Source organism: Podarcis muralis, chromosome 12 (genome assembly GCF_964188315.1).
Source record: "Podarcis muralis chromosome 12, rPodMur119.hap1.1, whole genome shotgun sequence".
Taxonomy (NCBI): Eukaryota; Metazoa; Chordata; class Lepidosauria; order Squamata; family Lacertidae; genus Podarcis; species Podarcis muralis.
Window position 1 is genome coordinate 6,804,035 of NC_135666.1, and position 16,450 is coordinate 6,820,484.

At 47.9% G+C, this 16,450-nt stretch overlaps 1 protein-coding gene across 1 annotated transcript in view; it reads left to right on the top strand.

Moving 5' to 3' along the window:
* The first annotated feature begins 1,182 nt into the window (after window positions 1-1,182).
* The window catches only part of WNT3A (Wnt family member 3A), a 92,477-nt gene continuing 77,209 nt past the window's right edge, over window positions 1,183-16,450 (top strand). Inside the window, exon 1 of the mRNA XM_028750252.2 lies at window positions 1,183-1,860. Coding sequence (XP_028606085.1) covers window positions 1,790-1,860 — 71 coding nt within the window. The 5' untranslated portion in view covers window positions 1,183-1,789. The remainder of the gene's footprint in view (window positions 1,861-16,450) is intronic.

Here is a 16,450-nt window from a genome sequence, read left to right on the forward strand (position 1 = left end):
GGCTCCTGAGGATTCATCCGGATGAAACCGGTTTAAATCCAGATTCCTCAACTTGAATGTGTTGTGGATGAGAAGTGTCCCTCCCCCGCCCCGGGTGCCACAAGGAAACTGACTCTCCATCCCTCGACACTGAAGCAATCTGCCGCAACAACTTCACTGCCCGGTGAATTCGGAGCGCAACGGATTCGGTCCTGCTCCGCTTAAACCGTCCCGACCCTAACCACGCGCGCAGCTCCAAAGTAACTCCCTGGTGTTTTTAAAGGGGCTTACTCCGGAGTAAGAGGTCAGAGGGTCGCCTCCAAGTTCTGCCTTGGAAGTAAACCCGAAAAGGAGCCTTTGAAAGCAAAGAGTTGCGTTTCGGGGACCCGTGTACTCCGCCTCAACGAGGTCGCGCGGCTCTCTCACATACACACTTAAGCCGGCTGCTTGGGAATAACGCTGTTGGGCGCGAGCATTTCCTTCCGCTCACACATAATAAAATAAAATATCATTGCATCCAAACGCCAACCTAGCGATGATTTAGTCGGGTAAAAGCAGAGATCGTTTGAACGATGACTACTGGAACGTTTCGCCGTGGGGGGCGAGCAGGCGTGGATGGGGGGGGGAGAGAGAAAGAAAGATCGACCCCCCCCCCCAGATCACACCGGTTCCTCAATGGATGTCTCGCCTTGGCTGAAAGTTCCTGAATTCCTCCGATTTTGTTTCAAATGTAAAACAAGAGGGTTGGCTTGCCGGGGGTGGGGGCGGCGGCGGAGGAGGAGGGAAAGTCCTTTGAAAATGATTATTAATAGAGCGGGAAAGCGACTCTTAACATTGAGCAGGAACCTGATGCTGGTGCGTGGGAGCGATAAAACACATATAATAAATAAATATTTATTTAGTTATTTAGTTATTTATTTCAGGGGAGTGATATGCACACCCGCTCCCACATGCAAGGAAAAGATCGACGACTCGGGTCTTTATAACGACCCCCATATTTTATAGGTGGATTTCCTCCCCCCCCCCCCCTTCTTCTTTTAAAGCATTTTAGTGGCTCCTTCTACCCAGGGAGTGAAGTCCGGACAGGTTGTTATAGCTACCCTGAGCCACAGGGGTCCCCCCCTGTCTATTTAAACCCCCTAAATCTTCCTTTCCCCTTTTCTTCTTCTCCGCCCCCCCCTTTTCTTAAACCAACCCCCCTCTCTACTTCCCATCCTCCCCACCCCTCCGGGGGCTGGTGGGCCAACATGTCCTTAATGAGTATTAAAACACTATCTCTTCGCAATTAGCTCATTCCTTCGCCTGGCTTGCTGGATTGACGCACAGCGCAGAAGGAGCTGGAGAAGCCCCGGCAATTTCCCCTTTGGCGATAAGTGCTGATTGGGTCTCTCGCTCAAGCAAGCCTGCTCCAAACTTTTTTCTTCTTCTCCCTCCTCTCTCCCCTGCTAAATGTTTGCCTTTAGTGTCTCTTGGCTGCGAGAAGAGGGATTTCCCCCCCCGTAAAAAACCCACCTCTCCGATATTTATTTTTTTTCTTATTTATTGTTTTCGTCTTCTTTGAGAGAGAAGACGAGAAAGAAGATAATTTCTATATAGATATTTGTATATACCTATATACACCCATAGATAGATATATACAGAGAGAACTAGCTACCTGCTTGGGCTGGGTTGGTTTTTAATTTTTTCTGGGGGGTGGGGGTATTTTCTCCGCCCCCCTCCCCTGCACCCAAGAAGAGAAAGTTGGACGTTTTGCTGGTTTTAGAGGGGGCAGATATAAAAAGGCTTTTTTTGCCAACTTTTGGGGGGCGAGATGGCCCTTTTGGGATATTTCCTGTTTCTTTGTGGGTTGACCCAAGGTCTCTCAAGCTATCCCATCTGGTGGTAAGTTGACTTTCTTATTGATTGATTATTTGGGGGGTAGGGTGAACCCCTTTTTCTCCCTCTAGCGCTCGCTTTTCAAAGATGTGTTGGATCCCTCCCGTTCCCGAATATGTTGAATGTGGAGGGAAAAGAGATTGGGTTTTTTTAAGAACGCGCGCCCCAGCCCCTGTCGAAAGTCTTTTATTTATTTAAGCTGTATGTTTATTTTGACTGTGTTAGCCCTGATCTACCGTTCTCCTACTGTAAAGTTAAAAAAAACCCTAAAAACCTGAAAAGGTGGGGAGGGGGTGAGAGAGAGAGAGAAGAGATCAGAGTTGCTGGGTTGTGTTTTTTAAAAAAAAAAAAAAACTTGCTTTGATCCTCTCCTGCCAAGAACAAAAGGTACTGAGTGAATTAAACAGATAATGATACAAGTCGACACGAGTTTTTCAAGGTGATTTTAAGCTAGTCATGTGGAAGGAGAGGAGGAGGAAAGCAAACGCTCTCCCGACAAGAGGAATATATATATGTATAGATTGACGTGCAAAATAATGTGTACGTGTGCGTTTTAAAAGCACGAGCAAAATATTGTACAAGCGCGCAAAAGATTTTTTTTCTCGTGGCGACCGAGATGGACTTGCCTTTCCCTTTGGTAAGGCGGGAGCCTCCCCGCCCGCTTCTTAAATAACAACAAAAACAACAACCGACAATCGTGGGATCTTGAAACTTGGAACGAAATTCCTAAATATTGTGCCTGGATGAAATTCTGTCAACATGTGGGTGCCAGGACCTGCGTCAATGCTCGCTCTTTCCGTAGAGGTGTGTGTCTGTAGATACCTATCGCCAAAATATACACATTTTCCTCGGTGTCTATAGTAGCTGCAGGCAGATTCAGTGGGGACAGGGCATCATCGACACCCCCCCCCCAAAAAAAATCCTCTATTCCGATTTGAGACAGTGAAGGTTCTTAAGCACTCAGTGCAGAGATATGGACTCTGTATCTAGATCCCTAACTGCCCGGCGTCCTCTCTCCTTCGGTATATCAGAGATGGTCCTACTTGGGTTCTTAGGCTATTCGATCTCTCTTTTTACGCCTGGGTCGAGGCGCCTTTCGGATCCGGCTCTTCCTCCAAGGAAACGGCTGAGAGCCTTGTGCGACTCGCTGGTTCAGTCTGGGGAGTCCTCAACTCCTGGAAAAGGATCCCCTTTTCTCTCTTTCTGTCCGGGGGAGCCGCGCCAGGCTGCACAGATACTGTAGGCGGCGGCGTTTGAAATGGACCAGCCTAAAGACTTCGGGAAGGGAGGCGAAATTGACTGGGGTTTGCGCGGGTGTCCGGAAGGCAAAGCCTCTTTTTCCTCTCTCCACTTCACCCCGCCCCCGGCCCGCAACCATTCCCAATGATTCCTGGAAGCAAAGAGAAACGCGACCCATGAAGGAAATCTGATTGAGGGTGGTGGCGAAAGGTTAGGCAAAGATTAGGGTTTGGTGGGGGAAAAGGATTGCCCTCGGAATGGAGAAACCATCAAGACTCTTAAATGAATGGCTGTCAGACGCTCGCTTCCTCCATCAAAGCGCAGAGCGCTCGCCCAGTTGGTGTTAATGTTTCTGATAAAAAGTCTGGGAAAGGTAACTGGGGAAGGCTAGCGACGCTGCGCCCTGCCCCTTTAAGAGCTCGGATTTGGGGCTTTTTGCGGCCAAATGTGAAGGGACTAAGGGAGAGAGAGACTTGGAGAGAGAGAGAGGAGAGTTAGGCGCGCGGGCGTGTTGCGGCACATCAGCCCGATCGGCGGTAATTACAGACTCCAGGGAGTCGGGAAGGAGGAAGGAGGCGGCGGCGGCGGCGGCGGCGAAGCCACCGCGGTCGTTCGCGGGCTTCAGCCGGGAGAAAAGTGCGCCCCCGAGCCGAGCGCCGCAGGAGCGAACCCGAGAGAAGGCTTCGAGGGGGGCGGGTAGCGCTCTTCGCCCGCCGGGGCGCGCATTCACACGAGCGCAGAGGGAATCGAGGCCTTGGCGAGCGCTGCAAGTTCTTACTAGAGGCTGGGGGCGTTCCTGGAATTTTAATAGCCCTCCGCCACCCCCATGCCCGGAGGTATTGCCGGAGCGCCACCGACTAGCAAGCTGCAGAGCCGAGTCTTGTGTCGAGTCGCCCCGCAGGCAACCCCACACAGAAGCCCCACACACGCACGTGCTCCCGGCAGAGGCTCCGCTGGAGCAGTTGGTGCACTCGGTAGAATAAAGCGGCATAAGGGTTCACGGACTGGGACACTTTAGGCAGCCGTGGGGTGGGGGGTTGGAGGAAGGGGAATGGACCCGCACGACCGTCGTCCCGCCGGCAAATTTCCTTGCACATCGAAAAACAGCACCGTCTTCGGGAGTACAAGAAAAGGGTGTGTGTAAGAGGGAGAGAACGCAAACCGAGGGTGCAAACCTCCCCACCGCCCAAGTGGTGCAGTCCGGGTTTAGCTTCACCACTTGCTCGCAGTTTGCGCATAAAAAGGCCCTCTGTGCGCAAATCCACCTGCCTGTTTGTGGCTCAGATGCCCTTTCTTAAAATGTTAAAAAGTGTGTAAAAGGTCTAAACTAAAGGCAGTTGGTTTACACGTACATGGATGGTTTCCTGGTTTCTCAGTGTTCTGCTTCTGGGGATAATCTTTAGAACATTTTTAAAAATTAAATTAGATTTGGATCTCATGAGTGATGCCTTGTGTCAATATAGGCAGGCGTGAGCACTGGCGAAGACGGTTTTTGCAGAGCATCTATGCACATCGTATTAAAATATTAAGCCCGGCTGCTGTCTGAAACACAGGACAACATAAGGAATGGATGTTCATTTCGTGAGGGTGACAGAAGAAGGTTGATGCACTCGATCAATCTCTTTTTTTATGCGGTCATAAAGCCGAACAAGCTGAGACCCTAGCAAAAGTCTGTGTAGGGAATACAAGAAGAGCTTCTGCTGGTGTCCAAAAACGCAATTTCCCTTGCACACACTTAAAAGAAGAGAAAAAAAGCCGCTTTAGTCTCCTTAAGACACCTTGCTTTTTAAAATCCTCAGGAAAGGACAAAACTGGCATCTCCTAAAAAGCTCGTGTCTGTGTTTGTACTCACGACTCGCCTTTATGTCAAAATGCGGGGCGGAGAACTAGGGTCACCCAGATTCCCAGAGGAAACAGAAGGGAGTTAAGACAGTTTCTTGAGAGTAATTCAGTACTCAGGTATATAATGAATTACTGCTTCTACAGCTCTATATATGTGTGTAGGACAGTGGCAGACTGAAGCACACTTGACTTGCACGTTCAGTTTTCATTGAAAACAACAGACCATTCCTTGCAAGTAACCGTGTTTATGAGGATCAGCTTACAAAGGCTCCTTTTATAGCAGGTCCGAAAGTGGAGACAGAATTTTGGGGGCTTTTTATACATTGTTTGTGTGTGTCTTTTTAGAGGCACGGATAAAGCAATTTGAAAGAAGCGGCTCCCTTTACTAGCAGTGCAATCCTTTACATGTCTACTCAGAAGTAAATCCATTGAATTCAATAGGAATTGCTCCCGGTTTAGCAAGCATATGATTGCAGCCTAAATGATCAGCAATATGTGCGAGATTGCAAATACGACTTCGACCCAAAATCCAAAATACTGTACTTAAAAAATCGCTTACAAACATTCCCTCCCCCCTCCGGAAATAATTCCAAAGAACATTCGTTTATTCCATTCCTTAAAGAACGATATTTAATTAATATACAGGAAACTGGGTGGGCAGGGGGAAGGAGGGAGAATCTCTCCTTTTAGAAAATAAGATCGATTAAGGCTGCAATCCTATAGCCAATGGGGCTTGCTTCTGAGTAGACCCATAAAGGAACGCGCTGCGGGGAGAAAGTAGCAAGGCGGGCGTGTGAAGAGGGAACGCGGTTGAGGAAAAGGCCACCGTGTCTGTCAAGCGCGTTTGTTTTGTCTGGACTCCTATAATGTACACGTCTCTGAACATACATTCTCTCTCTCTCTCTCTCTCTCTCTCTCTCTCTCTCTCTCTCTCTCTCTCTCTCTCTCTCATTTTCTTTCGGGGGGTGGGAGGCGGGCGTCGTCGACGGCAGAATTCCCCAAATAGTTCAGGTATGACAGAGGGCACAAGATAATAAAATGTAAATATTAAATCCTTGATAAGACAGGTTACCTCGCACACCTGGGCTGCAAGCAACGTGGGGGCAGGGAAGCAAGTAGGTACTTATTTATTCAAATTCGAAGAAAGCCCCAATAAGCGCAGCCCTTCAATTTGACTATAAATGCCCCCCCCCCAAAAAAAAAAAACTATGGAAAGCGACAAGGAAGAGGAGGGCAATTTCCTTATATTTTCGCTCAACCCGCCCCCTATCCCGCCCTAAAAAATATAGGTTACGACCCTACTTACCTAGGAGTAAGTGTCATTGAACTCAGAGGGCTTACTTCTGAGTAGGCATGGCTAGACTTGCACTTGCAAGTCAAGACCAGAATCCTCTGTGCAAGCGTGATCTTTACAGGGAAATCCTAATCAGATTTATTCAGAAGGAAATCTTTCGGATCTCAGCAGTCCTGGGATTTATTTTCCAGATAAATATGCTCAGAACTGCAGCTTCTGTTTCTTAAGGCGGGGGTTCAAACCTGCCTGGAAATGATACTCGCTGTCTTCGCCCCCAGTCTGCAAATGAGACGGCAGTGTTTAGTCGGCAAGCGCTCTACACATGCTCAAAGGCACTAAAATCAGATTGAAATGCTGAAATCAAAGTATATTTTATATTCCTCGCCGTCCAAAACAGGTTACACAGCGAACAATTTATATTAAGCATCTCCGCCATGCCACCAAACACGCACTGTATTAATTTTATTTGTGGGGGTAGAGAGCTCTGAAATCTTAACTAGTGTTCTTCCAAACTGGGGTGGTGGGGGTATCGTGGCGATGCTCTCCATCAAGGTATAAACCAGCGAAATAGGTGCCCCAGTTTACAGTCTGTCTGGAAGCCTTAGTACATTTGCACCTTTTCACACGTGACGTCTCTTTGCTTGTTTAAAATCGTGTGCGTTGCAAATGCAAACCCATTGTCAACATAAACATACATTTTAGAGTCTTTTCACACCATATGCTAAAAGTGACTTTGAAGTTCTGCTATTTGTGGCACGTGTGGATGTTGTTAATCCGAGCAAGAAAACTGAGTTGTATCGAAGCTACACACTGTAGCCAAGGTTCTACAACTCCGTTACAGACCGACTGAAGGAAAAGGCTCTCTTTCATCACGTGCTACCCCATTCACACGTGTATTAAACAGGCAATATCCTTTTGGGGGCACGTGAGAAAACAGACTTCAGGTGTTGAAACCTGGCTATTGTTTTTGACAGAGGACTAGTAGATTTCGTTGAACTGCGGTTTTTTTCTTTACTACCGTCTGCCCCTTTTAAAACTGGCTCAGACCTGCTGTAATAAATAAAACCCTGTTTCAAAATAAAATAAAAACCAAAGGACGGGGGGAACTCAGATTTGTAAAGTAACCACTCATATTAAATTCAGGTAGCTTATCTCATACCTCATCCTCCTAAACATGATTGCTTGGGAATAAGTAGACTGGAGGGCACAATTTTAATGTTCAGATCCAAACGTTCCCATTTAGGATTACCCTCCATTGTAACCTTATTTCCAAGTTAGGACAAAATCCTTGCCATGCATATTTCCTTGAGAGCAAATAACCCTCATGGATGAATACAGCGGGATTTACTTTCAAGTAAACACACACACAGGGACATGGGTGGCGCTGTGGGTTAAAGCCTCAGTGCCTAGGACTTGCCGATCGAAAGGTGGGCGGTTCGAATCCCCGCGACGGGGTGCGCTCCCGTCGTTCGGCCCCAGCGCCTGCCAACCTAGCAGTTCAAAAGCACCTTCGGGTGCAAGTAGATAAATAGGGACCGTTTACCAGCAGGAAGGTAAACAGCGTTCCGTGTGCTGCGCTGGCTCGCCAGATGCAGCTTGTCACGCTGGCCACGTGACCCGGAAGTGTCTCCGGACAGCGCTGGCTCCCGGCCTATAGAGTGAGATGAGCGCACAACCCTAGAGTCTGGCAAGACTGGCCCATACGGGCAGGGGTACCTTTACCTTTACCTTTTTAAACACACACACACACTGTGGGTAAAACCTCAGCGCCTAGGACTTGCCGATCGCATGGTCGGCAGTTCGAATCCCCGCGGCAGGGTGCGCTCCCGTCGTTCGGTCCCAGCGCCTGCCAACCTAGCAGTTCGAAAGCACCCCCAGGTGCAAGTAGATAAATAGGGACCGCTTACTAGCAGGAAGGTAAACGGCGTTCCGTGTGCTGCGCTGGCTCGCCAGATGCAGCTTGTCACACTGGCCACGTGACCCGGAAGTGTCTGCGGACAGCGCTGGCTATAGAGTGAGATGAGCGCACAACCCTAGAGTCTGGCAAGACTGGCCCATACGGGCAGGGGTACCTTTACCTTTACCTTTAAACACACACTAGACCTGACTGTGTCTGCCTTTGGAATCTGCAGTGAAATGTCACATTCAGAAGAATTCTAAACTCTTGGAATGCGATGGGGACCATTTTGGGGGGAAGCATGATAAGTTCCCCTTAGTTCGCTTACCCAGGAGTAAACCTCAAGAATTTAACTAACAACTTCTGATCATCTGGCTGGCCACTGTGAGAAGAGGATGCTGGACTAGGTGGGCCCTTAGCGTGATTCAGCAGACTCTTCTTGTGAGTAGACATCATCGCTGTGAGCCGCTGGTCTATAAATTGAAATAATGGGATCCCTTTAGAGAGTACCTTTGCTCACACCCAGCCTGATCCTATGCATGTTTATTCCCACTGGGTTCAGAAGTAACACAGCATCATAAGCATTTTGACTCAGAAGAAGGTTGTATTGAATTGAATGGGTCTAGGATTGTAGCCCAGAAATCCTCCGCTTTTGTACCCCAGTTCCGTCTTCTCTAAAAGCGGTTGTAAAAGTCACACTCCTCATTAGCAGCCCTCATCACCTTTGTCCAAAGCCTCCTCTCCCCCAAAACCCAGCCATTTCCATTTGATTTAGGAACCTTATCCAAACCATTTCAGCAGCAAGAGCCACAGACAGCTTTTTGTTTTGGTTTTAACCGGCCTGAGTGGAAAAATCCAGCAAAACCAAGGCTGCCATTCCGTCACCACCCCGCAAAAAAGTGAAAACATTTTAATTTCACAATCATAATATAATAATCCCTGTAGCGCCTGCCTCTAGAAACCTGTGCTATTTTTATTAACGCATCTGGAGTCACGCCTCTTTTGAATTATAATTTTTTTAAGAACAAATTGTGGGGTGTTTTTTTTAAGAACAAAGACGTTTTCTCTTATAGAAAAAGCAGAGAGAGAGAGAGAGAGAGAGAAGGCCATCAAATCTTGCATCTCTTGGTGTGCATATTTCTTCTCCATCAGACCAAGATTTGAACTGCAAAGGGCGGAGGGGGGCGTGTCTGGAGGTGGATGTTGTGGAAAATGCAGTCACCTGCCTGCTGAGCAGTCACCCCCGCACACCTAATTTGTTTCCCTGTGTAAACTAGTTTCTGGAGAGTTAATGACATTTAATTATTATTTTTGGGTGTGTGTGCTTGTGCGAATAGGCAAACTGTCCTGGACAGTTAGTTAATCCAGCTTCTCTTACCCTTTCCCCATTTCAGCTCTGTGTGTGCACATCTGCCTTAGCGAGTTGGGTTGGAGCCCAGGTCACACGGCCTCTCGGAATTCTCCACCCTGTTTTGTGGGCATGGAAACCTGGGGGACCAGTTCACCCCATTTTTCTCCAGAAATGGAGGAGAAACTGTCCCAACAGTTTCCATTTTGGGGTTTAGCAGGAAGTACTTTTTACAGAGCACGTAAATTATGGAACTTGCTCTCACATGGAGCAGGGACGGCCACCAACTTGAATGGCTTTTACAAGAGGATTTAGACAAATTCATGGACGAGGGGAGAGGGCTCTTGCGCTCAAATCCTGTTTGCAGCCCACCCACAATCGGCAGCTGCTTGGCCAATGTGAGAACAGGATACAGTGGTACCTCAGGTTAAGTACTTAATTCATTCTGGAGGTCCGTTCTTAACCTGCAACTGTTCTTAACCTGAAGCTTTAGCTAATGGGGCCTCCCGCTGCTGCCGCGCCACCAGAGCACAATTTCTGTTCTCATCCTGAAGCAAAGCTCTTAACCTGAAGCACTATTTCTGGGTTAGCAGAGTCTGTAACCTGAAGCGTATGTAACCTGAGGTACCACTGGACTGGACTGGACTGGATGGGCCACTGGCATTATTCAGCAGGCTATTCTTATGTTCTTATGTTCCCCTTCCAGCTGCATCCCATGTTGGCATCCCATGGCCATCATTTTGCATCATCTGTAATGCCCAGGACCCTGGCTTCATTTCTGGCATGGTGAGGGGAGGGGAATGGTCTCTGTCACCAAAACATGGTTGAGACTATTCAGAGTAAAAACCACAAAGTGGCCCTTTTTGGGGGGGCGGGGAATAAAAATACCATAAATGTTCTCAAGAAACACATTCTCTGAGAAGCTTCTTCTCAGCTCTACGCTGGTGGAAAGCTTAGGCCTTTGCACAAATCCTAGAGACTAAGGCTGTACCTAGCCCTTCCCCCCTTTGCCTTGAAGTAAGCTGCATAGGTCCTCATTTGTCGGGACGCGGGTGGTGCTGTGGGTTAAGCCACAGAGCCTAGGACTTGCTGATCAGAAGGTCGGCGGTTCGAATCCCTGCGACGGGGTGAGCTCCCGTTGCTCGGTCCCTGCTCCTGCCAACCTAGCAGTTCGAAAGCACACCAGTGCAAGTAGATAAATAGGTACCGCTCTGGTGGGAAGGTAAACGGCGTTTCTGTGCTCTGCTCTGGTTCGCCAGAAGTGGCTTAGTCCTGCTGGCCACATGACCCGGAAGCTGTACGCCGGCTCCCTCGGCCAGTAAAGCGAGATGAGCGTCGCAACCCCAGAGTCAGCCACGACTGGACCTAATGGTCGGGGGTCCCTTTACCTTTAAGCTGCACTGAACTCAATAAGAGTTACTTTTGAGTAGCCTTAGACTAGCATTAAACTCAGTGGGACAAGAGCAACAGTGCACAGGGTTGTTTGGCACAGCTGGATTAGTAGTGTTGAGTGCAGAATTAAGATCTGCTTTGTACCCAATATTTATTCATCCAGCAGCAGTAGATCCAGGAAACACACTGGATGTTGTTATGGCAGTCAGCGGTTTGCCCCCTAGCATTTTGTCCAGAAAGATTCAAACATTTTTCCTCTGAGGGATTCTAGGATTGGCCAGCAAGTGTTTTAGTAAGTAGCCAAGTTTCTCAAATAGCTCACCAGGGACCAGCCATCTCTGCTATGTCAAGAGATTTTGCTCCAAGTGAAAATTGTGAATTGAAATCTGAGGACTTTCCCCTATCAAAATATCTGAGGAATTTTGTGAGAAGCTCCCCCTTCCCCCCCCCAAAAAAAAACATGGAGGGAAGGGAAAGCAAGCATAAGAAGAGTCCTATAGCTTCAGGCCAAAGGCCCATCTAGTCCAGCGTCCTGTTCGCACAGTGGCCAACCATTCACCATGGATATTTTGTTAACCCTGGTTGATGGGATATTGAATGGAATAGTTAAATAGTGCCGTTGATCTATTAGATTCACTCCCACAAGCTAAAGCGATGGCCAACAACTGGGGTAGCTTTAGAAGAAAACTTGACAAATCCACAGAGAACCCCCCCCCCCTCTGAGTGCACAGAGTTCTTCTAAACTATCAATTTGAACTGGGTACCACCTTTTGAAAAGGGATGCGGGTGGCGCTGTGGGTTAAACCACAGAGCCTTGAACTTGCCGATCAGAAGGTCAGCGGTTCAAATATCCGTGACGGGGTGAGCTCCCGTTGCTTGGTCCCTGCTCCTGCCAACCTAGCAGTTCGAAAGCACGTCAAAGTGCAAGTAGATAAATAGGTACCACTCCGGCGGGAAGGTAAACGTGTGCTACTCTGGTTTGCCAGAAGCGGCTTAGTCATGCTGGCCACATGACCCGGAAGCTGTACACCGGCTCCCTCGGCCAGTAAAGCGAGATGAGCACCGCAACTCCAGAGTCAGCCACGACTGGACCTAATGGGCAGGGGTCCCTTTACCTTTACCTTACCACCTTTTGAAGGGAGGCAGCAGTGTGAGCTGCATGCACTGAGTCCGTTGCTGGGTGCATTGGTGGTGCTGGAGGCTCTTATCAAAGCCTCCAGACTTGACTGTAGCATGGGAAACTCTGCAGCCAGGATCCGACACCGCAAAGAACCTTCTCTGGTTCTACCTTGACCCAGATTGTGGGCCAGGGGAAGAGCAAATGAAGGTGACTTGAGGGAACCAGATGACTGGAAGTGGTTCTCCATGGTTCCAGGACAGGGGTCTCTCACAGCCCTACCTGGAGATGCCAGTGCTTGAACCCAGGACCATCAGCATGCAAGTCAGCTGCAGTAGCACTCAGCTACAGCCCTTCTCCATACAAGGAACATAGTGAACTGCCTTGCACCACCAGAATGTCGGTCCATCTTGCTCAGTATGGTCTGCACTGACCAGCAGCGGTTCTCTAGGGTCCCAGGACAGGAGTCTTTCCCAGCCCGCCCTGGCGATGCCAGAGGTTGAACGGCCCTTACCTGAAGTATTCCCACCAAAGGTATGCATTAAGTTGAAGGAGTTAGAATCACTCTTTCTGGAACTATTTAAAACTGGATAGGACAAAGCCCTAAAGAATTTACAGTGGGAAACACGTCCCCGGGGAGAATGGAACGCATGAGCTCATCGTAAACCTTCCACACTCTGCGCTCAGGTATGTGAGTCAGGGAAGGAAATGTCTTTTTAAGTTTATGGGAGCTGCAATGTTGTCACAAAACACAGGCTGGGTAGGGATCACAGCAAGTGCCATACCTTTGTAAAGGGTGATGGCTATGTTCTATCTCCACTGTTGGAGGCAGCAATGCAATTCTGAGTTTCAGTTGCAAGAAACTGCAGGAGGGGTGTGGGTGGGTGGGTGTCCTTGCATTCATGTCCTGCTTGCAGGATTCACATGGGCATCTGGTTCGTCACTGTGAGAACAGGATCCTGGACTAGACGGGCCACTGCTCTCATCCACCAAGGCTTTTCTCACATCCTTAGGAGAGAACAGCAATCCTCAGGAAAAGAAAGAACACAACATCTTTACTGGAGATGTCTCTACATTGGTTCTTGTTCCTAGAATGCATGGTTTGAGTAACAAGCCTGCTGACCTGAAAAGGACTTTATGAGCCATAATAATAGCATTTACCAAACATTTCACAAGCACGTGTCGCAAAGGGGAAATCCTCTCTGAGTCACACTGCATCATGTTTGGATGGCTGAGGTTTTTACTCCCACCAGGTGTGCAGGTGCTGGGGCACCTGAATGAGAATATGGCATTCCACGGTCCATCCACAGACACCGCTGGGATGTTTCTTAAGCTAGGCCTGTGCTTTGCAGGAACCTGGCCTCTGTTTTGTCAAAAGCTTCCTCCCTCCACCCAAAGAGGCTTCCATTTTTCGGCCTCCTTTTTCAGGCACTTAAGAATTTCTTTAGAGTCCCCCTTATCATTGAAAGGTGAATTGGGGGTAGGGTTGCTAGACATCTGGATCTGACCTGAAGCCTCCAAATTTGCCTGGCCCCCACCAGGTGGCAGAGGGAGGGCTTGAATCTCCAGGTGGACAGGAGTGTCTTTAAGTTTAAAAAAATATTAAGAAGGCTATGCATACAACTTGCAAGCTTCAGACAATTATTCCATTGTCTCGGGGAGGTGGGATCTATCCTCTTCTGCTCCCTCTCCCAATTAACCTCCATCTCCAGGGCTCAGTGCTGGGAGGGAGAACAGAGGAAGAATCAGTACAGCTCATCCCCATAATATCTTTGGGGATGCCCCTAGGTCTCATGTTTGTGCCCTGAAATTTGAGGGTCTGGGCTGCTCCTGAGCTGGCAACCCTAACGGGGGGTGGTGTGTAGTATAAGCTGCCTTATAATAATTCAGACTATTGGTCCATCTAGTTCAGTATTGTTTTCACTGAGTGGCAGTGACTCTTCAGAGTTCCAGATAACGGTACCTCCAAATGCTACCCGGAGATGCTGGGGTTTGAACCTAGGACCTTCTGCATGGAAGTCAGATGCTCTACTACTGAGCTACAGTCCTTCCCAATATGTTTGTTTGGTCAACCAGCAATGTCTGGAGGGCCACACGTTCTCCATTCCTCCTGTAAAAAAAAAAAAATCGCCAGCTCTCTGCAGCCTCCCTGCCTGCCTAATCCCCAGGGTAGGAGTTATGTAGTAATGTCTTTCCATGTTCTTTAGTGGAAGTACAGGCACCCAGTAAGGCTGCTGATTGCAGACAAGTAGTGAGATGATTTGTAGAATGAAAGGAAGGACACTCGCAAACACCCCACATCCATATTATGGGGCCCAGAATGGAGCTATACAAACATACAGACACAGGGACATTGCAGTGAGAACAAAACCTGTCCTTGGGGAGAGGCTGCCATTTGCCTCTGAATATGAAGTGTAGCAGGCACCTTGCATTCTATGCCAGGGGGTGTCTGCGCCACACAGTCCTGCCCATCCGAGTGACAGGCATTTCACTAACTGAAACTGCAAAGGCATGACTGCAACGAAGGCTTTGTGTGTTGCTCTTTTCCGACAGTGTGGAGCTAAATGCTGGCATCATCTTCCAGTGTGGAATGAAAAGCGGTTAATAGCTGTCTTCAGTTGATGTTGGCAAGCAGACAGAGTGGGCCACCTCCATCGCTATTATGATATCAGCTTAGCTCTAACAAAGTCATATTAAGTTACAGCACGGAGGTGTCTGTGCCAAGGAGCAAGCTACTGATATACGCCATTAATTTGTGGGTTTCCCTCCACATTCTGGCGCTGCCTAAACCTAGTCTTCCTAAGGGCCTCCACAAAGCAGTTTGCCACACTGGGTGGTTGGACCTTCCTGTCCCCTCAGAGAAACAAAAATTAAAAGTAAAATGCTATGAGGAGACCAAACCCACCCCACCATTTATGATTGAGAAGCTGAATGTTGGCAGATTCAGAACATATAAAAGAAAGTATTTCTTCATGCAGTGCGTTGTTAAACTATGGAACTTGCTTCCACAAGAAGCAGTGATGGGCACCAATTTGGATGGCTTTAAAAGAGGCCTGGACAAATTCATGGCGGAGAAAGCTATCGAGGGTTGCTAGCAGTGCCAGATTTATGTATAGGCTAAGTAGGCTGAAGCCTAGGGCCTTAGATGTACTTTCTTTAAGAGATAAGTTTAGGATAAAAGCCTTTATTCCTATATTAGATGCACTTGAAGCCAATTTAAAAAGAAGTACTGTATACAGTGATGTTGCACAATTGTTTTCCATTCTTGCTACTCTGAAAGCATCTAAGCAAGAAATTTAGCAAGGTGTTGAACTGTTGATGGAAGCATACCCAGAAGATATGGACCTAAAACTTATTTAACTTTGCACTTTCACCTGTACGTGAGACAAAGCCATAGGCTTACCGCAGACCACTCTCTGTCTCATACAGACCTTTATAAAATTATATACAAGGACAAAATTCAGGTGGCCTTTCCTAACGTGGAAGCAATCTTGCGGCTATTTTTTAGCTTTATGGTCACTAACTGCTCGGGAGAGAGGAGTTTTTCAAGACTCAAAAGAATTAAAAATGAATTAAGGGCCATGATGTCTCAAGAGAGGTTGTGCGCACCGAGCATTCTGTACACTGAAACTGACAAACTTAGACAAATTTTGATGAGGTTTTCTAATATCCTTTAGAGGAGAAAATGTGAATTGCAGAATTTTAAACACCCATAATCACCCTTGGCTTCACTCAGGTTTTTTTATAGCCCTACCATTTTCTTCTAGTTGTGGGGGTGGGGGGCTCACAAGTGGAGTAGCCTAGGGCCTCTCTTCATCTAAATCCGGCCCTGGTTGCTAGACACGATGGCTCTGCTCTGCCTCCTTGGCAGAGGCAGAAATGCTTCTGAATAACAGTTGTTGGGAGCCATAGGGGGGAAGAGTGGTCAGATCCTGCATGTGGGATTCCCACTGCTGGTCACTGGGAGAACAGGATGGTAGACTTGATGGGCCATTAGTCTAACTAAGCAGGCTTATGTTCTTAACGCAAGCAATTATGGAACATTTTTACCAACTGGAAACCAAAGTTGCGTATGGACATTGGGCATAATCCAGCAAAGTGTGAATGAATCATGGAATGGAGCTGAGGACAGGGTAGAGGACTTAGCCATGATTTGGTGCCATAGCTCAGTGGTAGAGCATCTGCTGTGAATGGTCACAGGTTGCATCCCCAACATCTCCAACTCGGATTGAAGGAGAATGCTCCCTGAAACCCTGGAGAGCCACTGCATGTCCATGTAGACAATAGTGAGCCTGATGAACCAATGGTCTGACTTGGTATAAGGTAGCTTCCTATGTTCCTAACAAATATCTCATTTCTTTCATTGGCACTTAATAGTGACCAGTTTTTCAGGACTGTGCTGCATTAGTTATCTGGAGCAACAAGAAGACACACACTTACCCCTATCATTAACACAACACTATTCAA